This window comes from Dermacentor silvarum, chromosome 6 (assembly GCF_013339745.2).
Source record: "Dermacentor silvarum isolate Dsil-2018 chromosome 6, BIME_Dsil_1.4, whole genome shotgun sequence".
Lineage (NCBI taxonomy): Eukaryota > Metazoa > Arthropoda > Arachnida > Ixodida > Ixodidae > Dermacentor > Dermacentor silvarum.
Window position 1 is genome coordinate 75,262,468 of NC_051159.1, and position 19,050 is coordinate 75,281,517.

The window sequence follows — 19,050 nt, forward strand, 5'->3', positions numbered from 1 at the left end:
ACCTTTTACGGTTAAGTTCGATATTATCAGCAGCCATTCGCAGCGGTGAGGGCAGTAGGGCTTGCTTCAACACACACATACGGCATTTGTTATAGTTTGTAGTGCTCTAAATGTTCAATTGCTCGTTTTAGGCTTATCTTGCATACTGGCACGCCAGTATACATATGACTCACGCCAACACCTCTGGCTTTCCTGTAATTAATTATCTCTATCTTTCTCTAGGCGAACTTAAAATTCCGTACTTTCCAAGATGATATATTACAGATGCAGCTTTCGGTCACAGGAATTGCGATTCTTTCGGTAAGTGACGCACAAAAACACATGACCGGCACGCATTACTGCCGACACCTACTTTTAAGCGTGGCAATGGACCAAAATAAAGTTTTTACATCCATCCATCCACCACCCTTAGTACGTTGTCGTTCTCACAACACATTTATTCCTGGACGTTAATTTACCACATCAACAGGCACGTCCAGCAGATCCAGTTGAAGAAAATTAAGTTCTAGTAATGTTATAAAAGTAATAAATATACGTATACCAAGCTGTCAGTGATAGTATAATAGGCAACATTAGGCATTTTTGCATGTATCTACATGCAGCCAGAACTCATCGATGACTTCGTGTCGAGCTCTGGGAGATGTATAGATTAACTGTTAGTTCTACCTTTTTCGCGAAAATTTCAGCACTCATTCTTATTTTCTTGTCATATTAAACTCATAAAATTGGGTTTTTAGAGTCTCTTTGTAAATCCCCAGTTTAGATATAACCGTGCAAGGGTTTTCATGTAAACGTATTAGGCGATAGAGCTGTGTTTACACTGTTTAGTAACCGGCTTCTTGACCCACCTTAGCGGACGTTAGACCCAAATTGAGAGTCGAGAGTTAACATTAAGCTCTGCTTTGAGGCTAGGGAAAGCCTAGTTGGACATATAACATGTCTTAGCAAGTTTATGACGACGAAGCATTATCGCGAAGCCGTGTCGTTGAATCGCCCCAAATGTTTCGGGAAGGCAGAAATTTGATGCATGACAATCCCAGAGTAGGCCGCCCATCAACGTAAAAAAGTTAGCAGTAGCTTGCACTGGAGGCGCAATGCTAAAAAGACAGCGGAGCTGATGGACACCTAGCTAGTCCTGGCTTTTGGGCTAGGCTAAGTAGTACCAAGTCTACCCAGCATTTCCCGGAATTTATTGATTATTGATCAATTATCGATTAGCTATTCATCGGCTATTGATTCGCTATCACAAAGTATTGCCCACGTATTTGGGTTAGGCTAAGTACTACCAAGTCATCCATAGCATTTTCCTGAATTAATTTATTATTGATCGATTATCGATTAGCTATGGATTGGCTGTCGATTGGCTATTGCAAGGTTTGGCCACTTTTTGGGCTAGGCCAAGCAATACCAAATCATCCTCAGTATTTGCCGGAATTTATTTATTTTTGATCGATTATCGATAAGCTATTGATTGCCTATCAATTGCCTATCGATGACTGACTAGCTTCAGTAGTCACAACCATGTTTAGCTAGACTTAGCCAAGCTGAGCTGAGCTAGTTCACAGGGGTATGTGCCATTGCGCTTGAGCCCTTTTTGCACTGCCGCCAGGATCGGCCCACATTTTTGGATTCAGCAGACACATTACGCGCGGCTTAAAATTAAATTCTGGTGTTTTCCGTCCCAAAACCACAATCTGATTATGAGGCACGCTGTAGTGGCGGACTCCGTATTAATTATGACAACCTGAGGTTCTTGTCTGAGTTGAGACTCAACTCCAGATGAGATCTACGTAATACGAAGCTTCCTTAGTTTGGTAGAAAATTGTTCTTCATAATTATACAACAGCGCCGGTATAACGTAAAACTATTCCAAATCGACCATTTGCCCTCCGTGATGGGTCAAAATGGCACGGGCTCTGCCCAAATGGACGTGGCACCCGACCATATAGGTACCCGAACCATTCTGACCTATCACGAAGGGCTAATGGCGGATCTGGAATAAACAAATTGGAGGGCGCTTAGGTTTCGCCTTTAAGAGTGGAACGCGATAGCATTCAAATATCCCTGGCTGTTTATCACGCTTCCCGCAACTTAAGCTTTTTTTGTTCAACTTCGCCTCCACGCCTGGCTGCCGAGGAGGCGAGCGCCATTTGGAAGGTGGTTTTGCACAGAAGATACCGCGGCGCTGCGCTGTATGAATTGTAGAAATGCTGGAAAAGGGGTTTGTGTTTGAGTTTCGGTGTGAGAGACAGACAGACAATGAACTTATAATATTGAGGTCCTGAGGGACTAGCCGGCGGAGACCCGTTGGGGCCCCCGGATCGCCGCTGGGTGCTCCCATGTCGGAATCGCGAGGCCAAGCCTCTCCGCTCTTTCACGGGCCCTCTGGACGGCCGCGGACTGGAGCTTGAGTTCCATACTAGAGATGGCCTCGTCCCAGTCCTGTTCGCTGGTGAGTGGCGTATCCCGTAACGCAGGACACTGCCAGAGCATATGAGCTAGAGTGCTAAATTCCTCCCCACAATCCGGACACTGTGGGCCAATTTCTGTGTTAATCCTGCTTAGGAAACCTCGCGAGGGATATGACCTCATCTGAAGCATCCTAAGCGTGATCGATTGAGATCTACATAGATTTGGGTGTGGAGGCGGGAAGCGCCTGCGTTCCTTTTTATAGTGGGAGACGATCTCATGGAAGGTTAATAAGGGGTCGCTGTGGCCGAGCTCCTCCGGATCCAATGAAGCCCCACCGTCGTCGTGGCGCGTGAATTCTCGCGCACGGCGGTGAGCAATCTCATTGTGGTTGGGGCGGCCCGGCAGCACATTGTGGCCCATGTGAGCGGGGAACCACGTAATGTAATGCACGGGGTCAGAATTAGTTCTGGACTTGCTTTTCAAAAGCGCCTCCGCCTGTCTCGCAACCATTCCCGTAGCGAAATCCCTGACGGCCGCGCGTGAGTCAGTGTAAATATACGGCCTTTTAGAATCCTGCATCGCCAGCGCAACCGCCACCTGCTCTGCCGCGTCGGCCGTGACAGCACCTACCCAGGCCGCAGATAGGAGCTCGCCCTTCTCGCTGACCGCCGTGACCATGAATTTACCGGAGCACCCCTATTGAGCTGCGTCCATGAAGCTTCCCATGCCGACCGTTTTCTTTAAGATCGCCCTGGCACGAGCTGCTCGCCTGCCCGCATTATGCTGTGGGTGAACGTTTCTAGGGAAGGGACCGACGACGTAGGTCCCTCTGGAGTTCTCGTCCAGCTGAACCGCCTCGCTGTGGCTGTAACGCGGCTGGAAGCCCGCCGCCTCCAAGAGGCGCCTACCCGCGCTGGAGCCCAAAAGCCTCGTGATCTGCGCCGCTCGCTGCCCCTCTATTAGTTCCAGGGTAGTGTTATGAACGCCGAGCTGCATTAGCCTGTCCGTGCTCGCCGTGATCGGAATACTCAGTACCTTCTTGATTCTTTTCCGCATCAATGTATCAAGCTTGTCCCTTTCAGTCTTAGTCCACTGCAGGGCCGAGACCACATAGTTGATGTGGCTCATAAGAAAAGCGTGACGCGCCCTAAGTAGGTTGTCCTCGCCTAGGCCCCCCCTTCTTATTGGAGACTCTCGTGATTAATCCGAGAATATTTTTGGCGGTCAGCTGCGCAATGGTTTTGGCATTACAGCCCCCGGCATCGAGAACTCTGATCGAATTCACCCTGGCGATCTTCTGGCCGTCCCGCGTGTACACATCTATTGGGATCTGCTCGAGGGGCACGAGGCCCCGAACCCCCTCCCCTGCCTTGCCGGTCTGTATAACATGAGCTCTGACTTGGTCGGGGAGAGTCGGAGACCCGTGCCCTCCAGGAAGGACTCAGTCACGTCCAAGGCCTCCTGGAGCGCCTGTTCCACGGCCGCCTCCGAGCCTCCCGGGCACCAGATCGTAATGTCGTCGGCGTACAGCGCGTGTCCCACATGTGGTACGGCGGGCAGCCGCTTCGAGAGCCCGTGCATTGCAATGTTAAATAGGAGGGGGGAGATCACCGCCCCTTGTGGTGTGCCTCTGTTTCCTAGCGCGAATGGTTCTGATTTGGTCTGCCCCACCTTGACGACCGCTGTCCTGCCCCTCAGAAAGGACTCCACAAACGCGAAAAATCTACCTCCCAAGTTCAATGCTGAAATCTTGTTTAAGATGAAGTCGTGCGACACGGTGTCGAAGGCTTCGGACAAGTTTAGTGCATGAATGCCCCTGACATCTCTCCTGTTGTCAATAACCTGTCTCTTAAGCAGTAGCATGACTGTCCCGCGTGGAAAGGGATGCTCTAAACCTTACCATATTGTAAGGGAACAACCCCTCGCGCTCTATGTGTTTTGAGATCCTGTTGCATATCACGTGCTCGGCAACCTTCGCTAAACACGAGGTGAGCGAAATGGGCCGGAGGTTGTACAGGTTTAGGGGCTTTCCAGGCTTAGGAATCAGTACCACCGTCGCCTGCTTCCACGAGTCCAGAACATTACCTTCTTCCCATACCTTGTTTATTTCGTTCGCAATGGTGATAGTGGACCGGTCGTCTAGGTTCCTCAAGACCCGGTTGGTTATGCCATCCGGCCCAGGGGCCGACCTGCCATTGAGATTGTGGAGGACCTCCCTGATATCTGCCTCCGAAAACGAAGATCATCGAGCTTTGGGGCGTCCTCCCCCACGTATTCAGGGCATTCCCGTAGTTCATCCTTCCCTACCGGAAGATACTTCCGTGCCAGATATCGGAGAAGGGACGTATCGGAATGACCCTCTCTTTTTTGCTTATGCACTAGTCTATCTACGGCGAGCCTCTGATTGCCCTTGGTCTGTTTATCATCGAGCAGGTGCCTAAGAAGGTTTCATTTTCCCCCCGTGCGCATTCGCCAGTGTGCTGCCGAGCAGGCTTCGTTCCACTGTTGTCTGTTGAGCTCCAGACAGTGTGCCTCTGTGCTGCGATTAAGCTCCGCGATATTCTTTCTCAGCCAGCGGTTTATCATTTGCATTTTCCACCTCTCCAGCACAGACCTCTTGGCCTCTTTCTCGTATATTCAAATTACAATCTGGTGCTATCACGTCTGTAGGTTGTGGTGAAGTCGTATTTTACGATTTTTCTGACGGATTTCACTTTGAGAGATACAATTTTGTTCACTAACGCCTTGCGCCACGCGGAGAGCCTGCGCGGTCGGGGTGGTTCGGCGTGAATATTTCCGCCAACGACGCGGCCGCGCCCACGCCGACGCCGGATTTTCTGCGACACGGGCTTTCAAGGCTATCGTGTTAAATATGGCTGGCTCTCCCGTAATCGAGAGTAGATGTAACCATGAAATGGCTACCATATGGCGTCTCTTGCTGCCTGTGGTGCCGCCGCCTTCGGCCGCTTTTCTTCTTCCGATAGTGCAGCTCACTCAGCGTCTGTCGCTACTTTTTCTTCTTGTCGCGTCGAAGTGGCCGGCTGCAAATGTGCGGCCTTACGTAGGTGTTCGTCGCGCGACGGACCCTGCCGCCTTGGTCGCGCAGCGTGGCGCCATCTCTCAAGGCACCGCGAAACCCGCGCCGCGGAAATCACGGACCGCTGGCGTTGAAAAGAGCACAGGCAACCCTGTCTCAGCACCAAAAGATGACAATCAAGTGTATGGTGTCCTGTGTCTTCCTTTTGAACAACGCTATTGGAAATGAGAAATAAAATTTCAGGGCACTAGAAGTTACAGCTTGACTGATATTGTGAACAAACATTAGGAAGAAATCGGAAGCAATATTTTTTGTAACTTTTTGGGCAGAAACTAGCGTATGTAGTGCGGTACCGTAGAAAGGGCTGGGGGCCAGAGACCGCATATGGTTATGTTTTGGCTGGTTGCCCAGATAATCACGTTTTGTTCTCGCAACGATGCCCAGATGTTCTCTGAGTGCCCAGATAACGGCTCTGGATTCAGGCTCAAGGTCACTTGAAGGTCGCCGAGAAAGGGAGCTAAAAGCATTGCATGCGTAAAAAACGTAGTGCCCTTCCACTCTGTGAAGAAGGACGACCAGCGAAGCTGTGGTGTTCTTCTAAAATGGTATAATTCTCTCTCTCTCTCTCTCTCTCTCTCTATATATATATATATATATATATATATATATCAACGTCGTGCCAACAGAGACGTCATAATATATATATATATATATATATATATATATATATATATATATATATATATTATGACGTCTCTGTTGGCACGACGTTGATTCGGCCCGAGTACTCGGGAGCGAACCAGCAAAGGCACACACCCGATGATGATGATCACACAGAACTGAAGATGAGGATCGAGCAACGTAGAATGATGATGATAATATACAGATGAAGAAGACATGCGTAATAAACGCCCACACTAATTCCCCCCTCCCCCCCCCGTGGAAGCGGCAGGTCAAGGTGACGAAGAACGCCGCGTGACGGGTTTCATGCGGGAGACATGAACGACCTCGGTGCTGCGACAACGGCGGTCAGTTGCGGTGACAACAGGAGTCACGCGATAATTGACGGGCGATGTCTGCTCCAGGACTATGTAGGGCCCGATGAATCGGGGCTGGAACTTGTCGCACAAACCAGGCGTGCGAAGGGGCGTCGATAGAAGTATTTCGTCACCAGGTCGGAAGGACACAACGCGATGGAAGGCGTCGTAAATGATCTTCCGGTCTTGTTGTCTGGCCGCTGTGTTTACGCGAGCACGCTGGCGGCACTGGGCGAGTCGTGCAACTGAATTCTTCGCTAGACGATGCAGATGGGTGGACAGGAGAATCGACGAAAGAAACGTCTAGAAGGGAAGTAGGCGACCGTCCGTAAACTAGGTAAAATAGCGAGTAGCCGGTGGTACGCTGAACGGCCGTTTTGTAGGCGAAAGTGACGAATGGTAGAAGCTTGTCCCAATTCTTGTGATGAGGCTGAATATATACGGCGATCATGTCGGCAAGCGTGCGATGAAATCGCTCTGTCAAGCCGTTAGTTTGTGGATGGTAACTCGACGCTGTTTTGTGGGTGGTACCAGAGGCGCGCAGGACTTCGTTTAAACGTTGCGAAAGAAAGACCTTTCCACGGTCGCTTAGCAGTACCCGAGGAGCACCATGGCGCAGAATTATAGCTTGAAGGACGAAGTCGGCAACCTCCGAAGCTGAGCCAGTGATCACTGATGTTGTCTCAGCGTAGCGCGTCAGGTGGTCGATGGCGGTCACTATCCACCGATTGCCAGTTGCAGTAACAGGAAGGGGCCCGTAAAGGTCGATGCCTACAACCTCAAATGGTGCGGTGGGACACGGAATAGGCAGTAATTCGCCGGCAGGAGCAGAGGTTGGGAGTTGGCGACGCTGACACGGAGAACGGGAACCGACGTATCTCCCCAGACTAGTAGAAAGGCCAGGCCAATAGTAACGGCTTCGAATGCGATCGTAGGTCTTGTGGAAACCGAGATGGCCAGCAGTCATGTCATCGTGGAATGCTTCGAGGACATGGGCTCGAAGAGAGCGCGGTAGAACGGGCACCCAGCGTTGACCGTCAAGGTGGTAAATGCGCCGATACAGCACGCCATTGTCCAGCTTGAATTGTGCGAGTTGGCGTCTAAGCCGCGCGTTAGGTGGTCGAGAAGCGCCAGAGAGGGATTCTATCATACGCCGACAATATGGGTCAGCCCGTTGGCGAGATGCAAATGTTTGATCGTCGTCCGGAGAAAGGCGGTCTATTGAGGCTAGGAGGAAACCGACGTAGAAGTGACATCCGAAGAGCTGCTTTGCGACGCAGTTGCCGAGGTATCGAGTGGGTGCGCAGGAAGCGGGCAACGAGAAAGAGCGTCAGCGTCTTGGTGTTTTTTGCCTGACCTATGAATAATGTCAAAGTCATATTCTTGCAGGCGGAGAACCCAGCGACCCAGGCGTCCAGTTAAGTTCTTGAGAGTGGAGGGCCAGCATAATGCGTGGTGGTCCGTAACAATTGTAAACTGACGCCCGTGCAAATAGGGACGAAACTTCTGTACGGACCAAGCAACAGCCAGGCACTCCTGCTCAGTTATCGTATAGTTCTCGGCATCGGTGAGTACGAGGCTGGCGTATGCAACGACTCTCTCGCGCGAAGAGTTGTCGCGTTGCAGGAGAATGGCACCGATGCCGTGGCCGCTAGCGTCTATGTGCAAGAGAGTCGGTGCAGTGTCATCAAAATGGCGAAAGCACAGGTTCAGACGTGAGGGCGCCCTTCAGCATGTCAAAGGCTGCTTCACATTCATGAGACCAGAGAAGGGGTACACTGGAAGGAAGTAGCTTGTGTAGCGGCGCAGCGATGGAGGCAAAGTTCCGTATAAAGCGACGGAAATAAGAAGCGAGGCCAAGGAAGCTTCGCAAGTCTTTAGGCCTTTCTGGGCGAGAGAAGCGAAGGACCGCAGCAATCTTGTCAGGATCAGGACGTATGCCTTCCTTGCTCACGACATGCCCCAGTACCTTAATAGATCTGCTGGCGAAACGGCATTTCTTCGTGTTGAGCTGAAGACCAGCGTCGGCAAGGCACGTCAGAACTTGATCTAAGCGTTGCAGGTGCTGAGGAAATGTTGATGAAAAGACGACAATGTCATCCAGGTAGAAGAGGCAAGTTTTCCATTTCAGGCCACGCAGCACGGTGTCAATCATGCGTTCAAAAGTCGTAGGTGCATTGCATAGCCCGAAAGGCATGACGTTGAATTCCTAAAGTCCATCAGTGGTGGCAAACGCTGTTTTTTCTTTATCGTCTTCGTGCATTGGAATTTGCCAATAGCCGGAGCGCAGATCGAGGCTTGAAAAGTATTCTGCACCTTGTAGTGAATCAAGGGCGTCGTCAATGCGAGGCATAGGGTATACGTCCTTTCGAGTGATCTTATTGAGGACCCGGTAATCGACGCAAAAGCGCACGGAACCGTCTTTTTTTCGAACCAAAACAACCGGAGATGACCAAGGGCTAGCTGAGGGCCGGATGACCTTCTGTTGTAGCATGTCCGTGACATTTTCTTCTATGATTTTCCGCTCGGCTAGGGACACGCGGTACGGGCGTCGGCGCACTATGGACGCGTCGTCTGTCTGAATGCGATGCGCTGCAGCTGCGGTTTGGCCCAGAGTCTATGAATGGACATCAAAAGAATTTGCGTGTTTGTCAAACAAAGCAAGCAGCTGCTGCATCTGTGAAGGTGGCAAGTCACTGCTGATGGCTGCAGTAAGGGCGGATGGAGAAGCAGTAGCAGAAGTAGAAGGGTCTTTGAAAGACATAGTTGCAAGGGGCACGACGCATACAGGCCCTGGGTCGGCCGCGCAAGCCACTGTGGTGTTTTGTGGAAGGAGAATTTTCTCCGATGTCGCGTTCGTGGCGGTGACAAGCGCCGAGCCATTGTAAAATTGAACTACACCTGGTGCAAAAGCGATGCCTTTATGAAGACAACGGGAATAGGGCAAGACTAAGACGTCACCATGGTCGATATTGGTTGAGATAATGGTAATAATTTGCTGTCGGCCGGGAGGCAGTTCAGTATCTTCCGCAGCGATCAGGCGCAATGGCGTGTACGTGTCTTCCCCAAGTAAGTAGTCGGTGTCCGTAAGATGCACGACACGTTGACCACAACAAATAGCCGCGGAAGCAGAAGACAGAAAATCCCACCCTAAAATACGTTGATGAGCGCACGGGGACAGCACAGCTAATTGTATATGGTGCCGAATATCATCAATCACGACGCGGGCAGTACAAAGAGCGGAAGGTCGAACAGTGTCCCCTTTGGCTGCAACTAGCGTCGGTCCATCGTATGGCGTCGTGACTTTCCTGATACGGGAACATAGATCTGCGTGAATAACGGAAATTGTCGCGCATGTGTCCACCAAAGCATCGACGGGCACTCCTTGGACAAACACTGAGAGCATATTGGACGGGCGCGCTGGAGGAATTTCGGTCCTGGTGTCGTATGCAGTTTGTCCTCCAAAAACTGCATCGCAGGACGAATGTTAGAGTTGAGGGAGACGGGCCGTAGTGGTGACGTGGAGCGGCGGAACGGCGAAGGGGAGCGGCGTCTGGCTGAACGGTAAGTGCTGCGGTCTTCAGTCGATGCGGGCGGAGAAGTAGAGCGGAGCGGAGGTGAAGAGAAACGCCGGCGTTGGGAAGAGACTCCACCGGAAAAGTTGCGTTCGGAGATGTATCCCCGACGCTCGTCCTGCTGGCGCTTGTGGAAGAAACGTGAAATATGGCCGCGATAGCCGCAGTAATAGCACGTAGGACGTGACGGACGCCATGGCGGATAGTACATGGGGCTAGTTGCTCCGGAAGTCAGTGCAGTCAAATGGACCGATAAAAGCTCGGGCGGCATCGACGAGATGTTTACTGGAGGCGCGGCAGCAACCAACGCGTACTTGGGTAGCGGCACCGTGGAGTTGGCGTTGCCTGGAGGCGTGGCAGAAACTTCCGCGTACGTCGGTAGGGGACGAGAGACGGAGGGTTGCACGCGCGTGGAGCAGGTCAAGGACGCCAGTTCATCCCTGATGATGTCGCGCAAGGCCGTGCTAGAAGGCGCACTGGGGCACACCGACGGTGACGACAAGCCCATAGATTGTAATTCTTCGCGTATCATAGCTCGTATCATGACACGCAGATGTGGGTCCGCCGTAGAAGAATAGTCGCCAACGTCCGGCTAAAGGCGAACAGACTCAAGTTCGTCCAGGCGCTGACACGTTGTGACGATGTCAGTAATTGTAGCGGGGTTCTTGATGGCAAGGGCGTTGAACGCGACTGATCTAATGCCTTTCAAAACGTGGCGCACTTTGTCTGACTCTGACATAGATGAACTCACATGGCGGCAAAGCGCAAGAACATCCTCGATATACGATGTGTAAGAGTCGCCTGGCTGCTGTTGGCGAGTGTCGAGGGTTTTCTTTCCGATGGTAGAACGAACGGCCGGTGTACCAAATACTTGGCGGAGCCCAGTCAGTAAAGGCAGCCCAGTCAGTAAAGTTCATCTCGTGGTTGAAGAACCATGTCTTCGCCACACCCGTCAGGTAGAAGGAGACGTTGCGGAGCTTGTAGGGGTCGTCCCAATGATTAGCGGAACTTACTCGCTCGTAGCTATCCAGCCAGTCCTCCACATCTTCCCCACGAGGACCAGCGAAGAGATGGGGGTCGACGCTGGTGGCCGCTTAACGTGTATGGGGTGGCTGGTGGTGCCAGAACGGTAGCAGTAGAAGTGGAGGGTGGTGCATCCTGAGACATGCTAGCGGACAGTGGGCACAAGCGGCGGCCTGAACGTAGCTCCAGAGGGGTAGACTGAGCGGGCAGAGGACTGACGACCGAAGGAGCTACCTCCACCACTTATGGCGTCTCTGTTGGCACGACGTTTATTCGGCCCGAGTACTCGGGAGCGAACCAGCAAAGGCACACACCCGATGATGATGATCACACATAACTGAAGATGAGGATCGAGCAACGTAGAATGATGATGATAATATACGGATGAAGAAGACGTGCGTAATAAACGCCCACAATATATATATATATATATATATATATATATATATATATATATATATATATATATATGTGTGTGTGTGTGTGTGTGTGTGTGTGTGTGCGTCTGACTATAAATATGCAATTAAAGCATCACGACAAAGGCCCCTTAATCAGCCTTAATCCTCCTTAATACACCATAATTTACCGTAATCCAACCTACTCCGCCTTAATCCACCCTAATCTATCTTATTCCACCTTATCGACCTTAATCCACCCTAGTCCTTTTAATCCACCGTAATCCTACTTCATTCACATTAATCCGCCTTAGTCGACCTCAATCCACCCTTATGCACCCTAATCCACCTTAATCCTCCTTCATCCACCCTAATTGGTGGATTGGTGGGTCGATTGTGACGTAATGGTCATCCATCATTGGTTTTGACACGTATGTTAAGGAACCTACATACATAAGCAGCTGTGGATTCAATTTCTACACACCCTGCCCCGTCGATGCCCGCACTTTTGGTCAGAACCTAGCCATAAACAGCTTCGCTATAAAACAGATTAGAGTAGCTTTACGATATACCGGCCCAGTTCTGCAGTGAACGGGTAATGTTTTTGCGACATATTGCGAACTAATACGAGGTGCATCGCATGGTACTGTTTGTTGTTGTTGTTTGTTGTTGTTGTGATACTTAATGACTCAAGTTGGCGTCCCAGAGATTCATTAAAGAGCTGCATATACCCAGTGGCACGTACCCAGCGTCATTATACCCAGGGGCTCCAAGGGTAAATACCTATTTGGACATAGCCTGTGTCAAATGCCCAATTTGGCGTTAAATAGGTCCATTGAAGAGTGGCACATGCCCAGTGACCCATACCCAATGGCGCCTGGAGCACATAACCAGTGGCACATACCTATACGAAAACGGCCAACATTTGTAGATTGCGCTGCCTTCAGGCGAGGTTCACATTTTTAGACCACTATCTTCGGCATCGGCTCACATTTTTAAACGGCACATACATAGTGGCACATAGAATTCGCTACCTTCGGGATAGGCGCACATTTTTAGATTGCACTATCTTTGGGATCGGCCCAAACTGCTGGTCGACAACGCGCACCCCGTCTCCCCTGTTGGAGTTAAGGAATATCTGACCGGAAACCACACTCTTGTTACACAACATCACTCATATTCATCCGACCTCTCGTCGTGTGCTTTCTTTTTGTTTACCCAGTGTGAAATTGCCGCTGAAAGGGAAGCTTGGTTAGTTATGTAAGGCTTTATGGCACAAAATCAACTAAGACTATGATGCGCCATGCGCAGGGGCAAAGGGAAGCGTCATGATAATATGGCAGCATAAAAAAAGTCGCAGCTTCGCCCGAAAGGTGAAGCATCGATTGCGATAGCAAATTAGTAGAGAGCTATACGAAGCAAGGATAGTAGTTTAATGAGCCGTATAAAGTTGTAAACATTGACTTACTAACTAAATAAACAAGCACGGTGTCACGTGCGCACAGGTAGACATGAACACTTCTCGCTCGATGACCGCAGAAACTCACTTTGAAAACGCCAGATTGAGAAAGCGCGCCAGCAGCAGTGGGCAAATTGACCTTCGCGCGGTCTCTCATCTCGCTTCAATGCGAACTAAACGTCGAAAGCGCAGCGCATACGAAGCTACCGACACTCGGCGCATGCACTTTGTCCCCATCGCAATCGCTTTGAAGATGAGGCCCGCGCCTGTGCGCACTTGGCCACATCGCAGATCGCTTTCAAGATACGGCGCCCGCGCGGCCGCGCTGTGAGCAGCAGCCGACGACGCCAAACGCACCCCTCCCCTCCCTCTCCTGTCGCCTCTCCCCCGTGCCTCGCGCGCGAAAGCAGACCGCACGCTTCCGGCCTGCCTTCCTCCCTCGCGTGCGCTACATTGAGCCGCGATTACCGGCTCACCCTCGTACGCTTTCACTCGCACACATAGCGTACGGCACGTGGCGACGATTTTATCGCCGTTGGACTTTATATGGAACCTCACGGCGACGCCGACGGCAGAAATGTGCTCGGAGTGTCCATGGACTAAATGGGCTGAAAGCGTGTCCGAGTGACCTCCATAAGCCTCAATGAAAGTACAGTGAAAGCCTCAGTAACTTTCATAAATGGTGGCAGCTGTAAGTAGACAGCCGAGGAGATCACTTTGTTAAGAGATAGAGTCATCAGCTTCTAAGTTGAATGACCAATTTTTGCAAGCTCAGTCCCAGTACTTATGTGACAAAGGCTGTGCTTGTGTATTTCTTTTTCATAATTAACTGTCGCTAATCCTAATGCTCAATGCCTTGGAACGTGAAACGAATGAAAAAATTCATAAGATGATGCACAGACTTTGTTACTGAACAAGAGAGAAGGAATAGCAATAAAAAATACAGCTCTCAGCGGAGTAAAAAGTCGCTTCGTACTTCTTTTAGTTTCTATGAAATGAATGTACGAAGCCTTAAATTGAATATATGCTATCTCTCGATGCGATATGAATAGTAAAGTCGAGGAGCCGGTGCCGTCGTTGCGTTCATAACTATGAAATGCTCCAACTGTGTGGGCTCTGCCAAGAAGCGGGTGGTAGACGGAAAATACACATGGGGTTATCCTATAAATCACACTGTACAATAACCAATTTTTTAAATAAAATGTGTAATTAAGGACTGTCATACTGTCTTTGCGACCTGTTCCATTGAAACTGGTCGTTATCTTCCTTTTTTCATATTGAATTAAATATCTCTGGGTCTCTCATTTCTCTTGCAGAAGGAGCAAGAAAAATTCATCGAGCGATATGAAAAAGATCATTCTATTATGCTTAGAAGTACGCTGCACAATCTCAATTTATTTGTACAAAACCAAAGTCTCTTTAAAGATGACGACGTCGTTGTGCTTTTCACGGGGTAAGGACACAGCGACGAACTGCTAGCGAGTATTCGAACACGCATAGAAACAAGGAGCCCATTGTACGAGTTTTTACAAGCTCTAAAAGCATTCACTGTTGTAAAAAATTATTGAAAAAGTTATTACTTCTGAAGATTACCTGTAGACGTTGCCGGTGCTTTATTGAAACTAAGACATTTGATGAACACAACGATTTTCTGGCTTTATTTCAGGCTAGACATGGGCCAGACTTACGGAAACCCGAGGAGTGTGAGCACAGAAATTCTCGGTAAGTAAGCAAAGAAACATCAGGCGCACGTCCGTTGACGAGATGCAGACAGCGCCATATTTTAACCAAATAGCGAGAAAAATAACAGAATTATAGTTTTTGCCATGAGAGGGCTATAGCATTATTATTGCCGCAGTCAAGCGCACATAGCGCAAGCCAGGCGGGCGGCTAAACTGCCGACTCAACTCAAGGAGCCAAACTCACGACGTCTTGCAATTATACCCACGGGAACATGCCAGGTCATGACAAATTGACTGCTGATTACTAGAAAAACTTGGGCTCCAATCCACGCTATTAAGGTGGTTGGCCAGCGAACCCGTCGTATCACCTGATCCGATGGATCAATGTGACGTAGCCTTAAACTGAGTCCTTCCGAGCCTGAGCACGACGCCGTTGTGCATATTGACGTTGCTGTTCCCGTCGCCGCTCATCGTGTTCACGCTGCTCTTCCGGAGTCATAATTATGCGTGACCTTTCCGTAGTGCTATCACGACACAAATGAAATCAGTTGCTAGGCGAGTTCTTCTTTTACACATGAAATCGTAGTTAAGTCACTTCCTGCTTCGTATGCTACAGTTGCTGTTTCACGGCAACTGCACCTTTTGCAACAGTAATCTTTCCCGGGAGACGCTGCTTGCGGCGGACGCTATCCTCGAAGGCGAGCTTTCTGGTTTGGGTTTCTTGAATGCGCGTCTAACATTCTATTTCATTTTTCATGTTAGTACGTCTATAATTGACTCACGTCCGTAATGCCGGAAGGCTCTGAAATGAATAAATAAGTAAATAAATAAATAAAGAAATAAATAGTATCCGACTTGATGCTTCTTTGTCTTGTTTAGATAACATGACACAGACTCAGTATTCCTGAGTCAATGACTGCAATGCATCCCTTCATATTACCTAGCAACCTCGATCATACAACTTGTTTATTAAAACATGTTTACCGATATAATGTTCAATGATTGGTCTTCAATTGAATGCCACTGTTCACTATTGTCAACATTTACCCATCTAAGCGGGCAAATAGGTCTGCACAAGCAGGAAGGCACCTGCAGTGCTAATAAACTGAGGTGGTGGCGAGATTCTTGATTCATTTTACCAGCGCTAAAGAAACGCGTGACACAAAGAAGAGGTGAAGACACCGCGATTGCCACACTACACTGTAAACGAAAATACCCCCGCATGGGAATTTTAAGGAGGTGATGTGCCCTATATACTCCCACCCTTCAATATTTATTCCGACGTATGGGAGGAATACAACGGCATTCCCTCGTTTCACTCCGCTCACAACCTGTGGGAGGATAAGGGCGGACATGACGTGATTTTATTCCGCCTTCAAAATTTTGTTCTCCCCGGGAACTCCGCACAGGGAGTTTTAAAAAACTCCCCTGCCAGAACAGGTTGGTCACGTGGTGCTTCCCATAAGGCTGTGCGCCGCGCCAGCGACCGGCCGCGTTCGGCGGAGTCGGCGGTGCTCATGGCTGACGGTTTGTTTACATCTGTGAAGTGTCGTTCCGTGCCAGCGTTTCGCCGATTTTCTTTCCTATACTTCCTTCCAGAAAGTGTTATAGGCCTGTCTGAAGCTCACTGCATCTCATCTTCATGTGCGTTAGCTGTGATCACTCTGCTGACAACGATGAATGCAAGAGCAACGATTTCAAGTGCGGAATAAGGCTTAGTTGTGACCACGAAGCTGCCAGTTGACTCGTGATGTCGGCTCGTGTTTCTGGCTGTGCTTCCGTGTTGCGTGACCTTGACTTGTGTTCCTCAGTGAGTTCAATACCACTTTTATGTCCTTTTGAGTATATTCTGACAACGTCCGGTGTAAAGTGCCGCGTAGCAATGGCAACAGCAGTCACGGTTCGAGCGGCAACGTCCGTGATAGCCGCACATGAATGCCATATTCCGAGTTCGTCACGGTGCTGTGCTGCCAGTAAGTTAGACCGTGGTGCAAGCAACTCTTTTATGAATCTGTGTACGGATATCCTCGCCCAAGAAATACGGTAGGACGTAAGTACGTACTGTGAATAAAGCTTCTTACTGAGCGATGTGAATTGAATTGTTATCGCACAGTTCTGTTTTGATCACGTCGTTGCTTCGGATATTGCATTAACATCAGCTCCATCCAACATACTGATTTAGGAGCATACCTGCTGGCTCCGAGCGTGAGGATTCGTTTGCCAGATGAGCGATATGGCTTCGTTTCACAGCCGAGAGACATTGCTTGGACGCGGAGCAAGTAGTGCGGTCAAAAAAATGTATGACTACGCAATTTTCGGTGTTACGTAGGCTGCTACGGGTCATGCTCACATGTAATAAATTGTTATCCAGCCACAATTCTTTCGCATGAAGCTAATTTTGTCATGAAGCACGCGTACTGTAACTAACGCACTACTTTTTGGCCGCGGACGCCGGCAGTGTGCGAAGTCGCTTCAGCGCTCACGGAATGGCATTCTAATTTTGAAAAATTATGCCATGAACGTTGTTTTTTCAATATTCTAAGTTAACAGTTCCGTGTGGATTTATGTTTCATGTTGTTTTCAGAGAGACCGATCTCATATGTGCGAGCCTGTGAGTCGTAACTCTGAAAACACTACAGCTGCTCGCTAGGCCGTGTCGAGGCCCACATTATCGTGGCTATATATACTGGCAGGGTTGCTTCTTTTTGTGTGTCGAGTGTGCGTTGGATGGCTTTCACAGCTCTTCGTCGGGTGTTTCTCAAATGTTTGTGTTATGTATTGCTTGGTCTGTTTGGTCTCGTTCACTTGTTTCGCAGAATTTGGCTTATGCTTGTGTGTATATTTCGGAATTTGACCCGAAGCCTCTACATAAAAATTCTCCACGCAAATTGACGTGTCTTTTTTATACTCCCGGTGCACCACCTCGAAAAAACTCCGTCCAGCTCGAAGTAAAAAATAAAAATGACAGAAAAAAGAAAACTCCCAAGGCACCACGCAAAAATTCCGCCCGCTCGGAGTAAAAATTATACTCCGATCATTCGGAGTATAATAAACTCCCAACCGGGGGGTCGCTAGAGGACAAGCATTATACTCCCACCTGAGAGTTATTTCCGTTTACAGTGTACAACTAAAACTTCCTGCACAAGAGGCTACCGGCGCAAGAGCCATAATACGTAAAGCATTTTCTGGCTCGAGTAGCCTTTTTGTAAAGTACATTTAGTTGTAGTTCAGCGTTTGCGGTGTCTGCTCCTCTTCTTTGTGTCCCGTTTCTTTCGTTTGGTAAAATTAATCGATACATTCGCCCTAAGCTTTCTTTTTGCTTCCGAGGCATCCAGCAGGGAACCGTGATGTTACAGGGATATCCCGACAGCTAGCTCACAACTTGTTATCGCAATACATGTGATAATCTTGATGCAATGATCAAAAAGGATGTTCCGCATTCGCCACCTCGGCCGTGGACGGCACAGGCTCACACCACCACGGGCGAACATTGTAGGCATGCACAAATACCCAGGAAAGTGGGGTAGATGACGGGCCGGCGGTAGCTTAATTAGCAAAGCACCTCGCGCATAATGCGGAGAATCTCGGCTCTGCTCCCAGCTGTCGCAAGTTATCCTTTAGTCGACTTTGATTTTCCTTCACCTTATTACACCTAAATTTTATGTACACATAACAATTAGTCTCCGCTGTGCTTTCTCTGGATTCTTTGTGCCTTTCTTCGTGCGACTGACAAGAAATCGAGCCCCTTAATTCTTCTCGCTCGTGGCGTAGTAAAAGTAAATTATTATTTTTGTCTGATGTATTTCGCGTATTTAGTTCCCTTGTTAGGTACGCCGACTAATGACAATGTTTCAGGCATCTACGACGTACGTTTATTCTTCGGATTTATGCCTTGAAGAAGCGTAGTAGATCGGCAATATTTCGCACTTTGCAGGGCTAGCCAAACTCGGAGGCGTTTGCGGCTCTAATAAGGCGGCGATAGTGGAAGACATCCCCCGCACGTTCTCCAGCGTTCACACCCTGGCCCACGAGATTGGGCACCTGTGAGTTCCGTCAACGTCAAGATTTCTTAAAGAAAAAAAAAGACTCTGAAATAGTGTAGAACATAACAAGCGAGATTGGCAAGTTTCCAGTTACGACGACTTCTTTGTATCAGCTTTTTTTTTTATATACTAAAAATTACCCCTCCTCGACTTTTCTAACAATGGCTGCTGGGGGCTGATGTCATGCCAAATAGCTCACACCTTTAAAAAAAAGTAATTAAGTGCCCGATGGTGGGGTCCAACCTCGGTCGCCCAGCACCGCCGACCGATGCTTTAACCATTATGCCCCAATCCCGCGTATACTTCTGTCGTGTAAACGAAAACCTTTCAGATTATCGCCGCAAGTGTCACAAAGCATAGCACCGGTGCGCGAGTATTACATGCGCG

The 19,050-nt window shown here is 49.2% G+C and overlaps 1 protein-coding gene across 1 annotated transcript in view; it reads left to right on the forward strand.

Annotated features, from left to right (window-relative positions):
- The window catches only part of LOC125946318 (uncharacterized), a 47,493-nt gene extending 28,826 nt beyond the window's left edge, over positions 1-18,667 (forward strand). Inside the window, exons 8-11 of the mRNA XM_049669050.1 lie at positions 3,641-3,922; positions 14,255-14,391; positions 14,605-14,660; positions 18,555-18,667. Of these exons, the coding sequence (XP_049525007.1) occupies positions 3,641-3,922; positions 14,255-14,391; positions 14,605-14,660; positions 18,555-18,667 (588 nt within the window). The remainder of the gene's footprint in view (positions 1-3,640; positions 3,923-14,254; positions 14,392-14,604; positions 14,661-18,554) is intronic.
- The last annotated feature ends 383 nt before the right edge of the window (positions 18,668-19,050 follow it).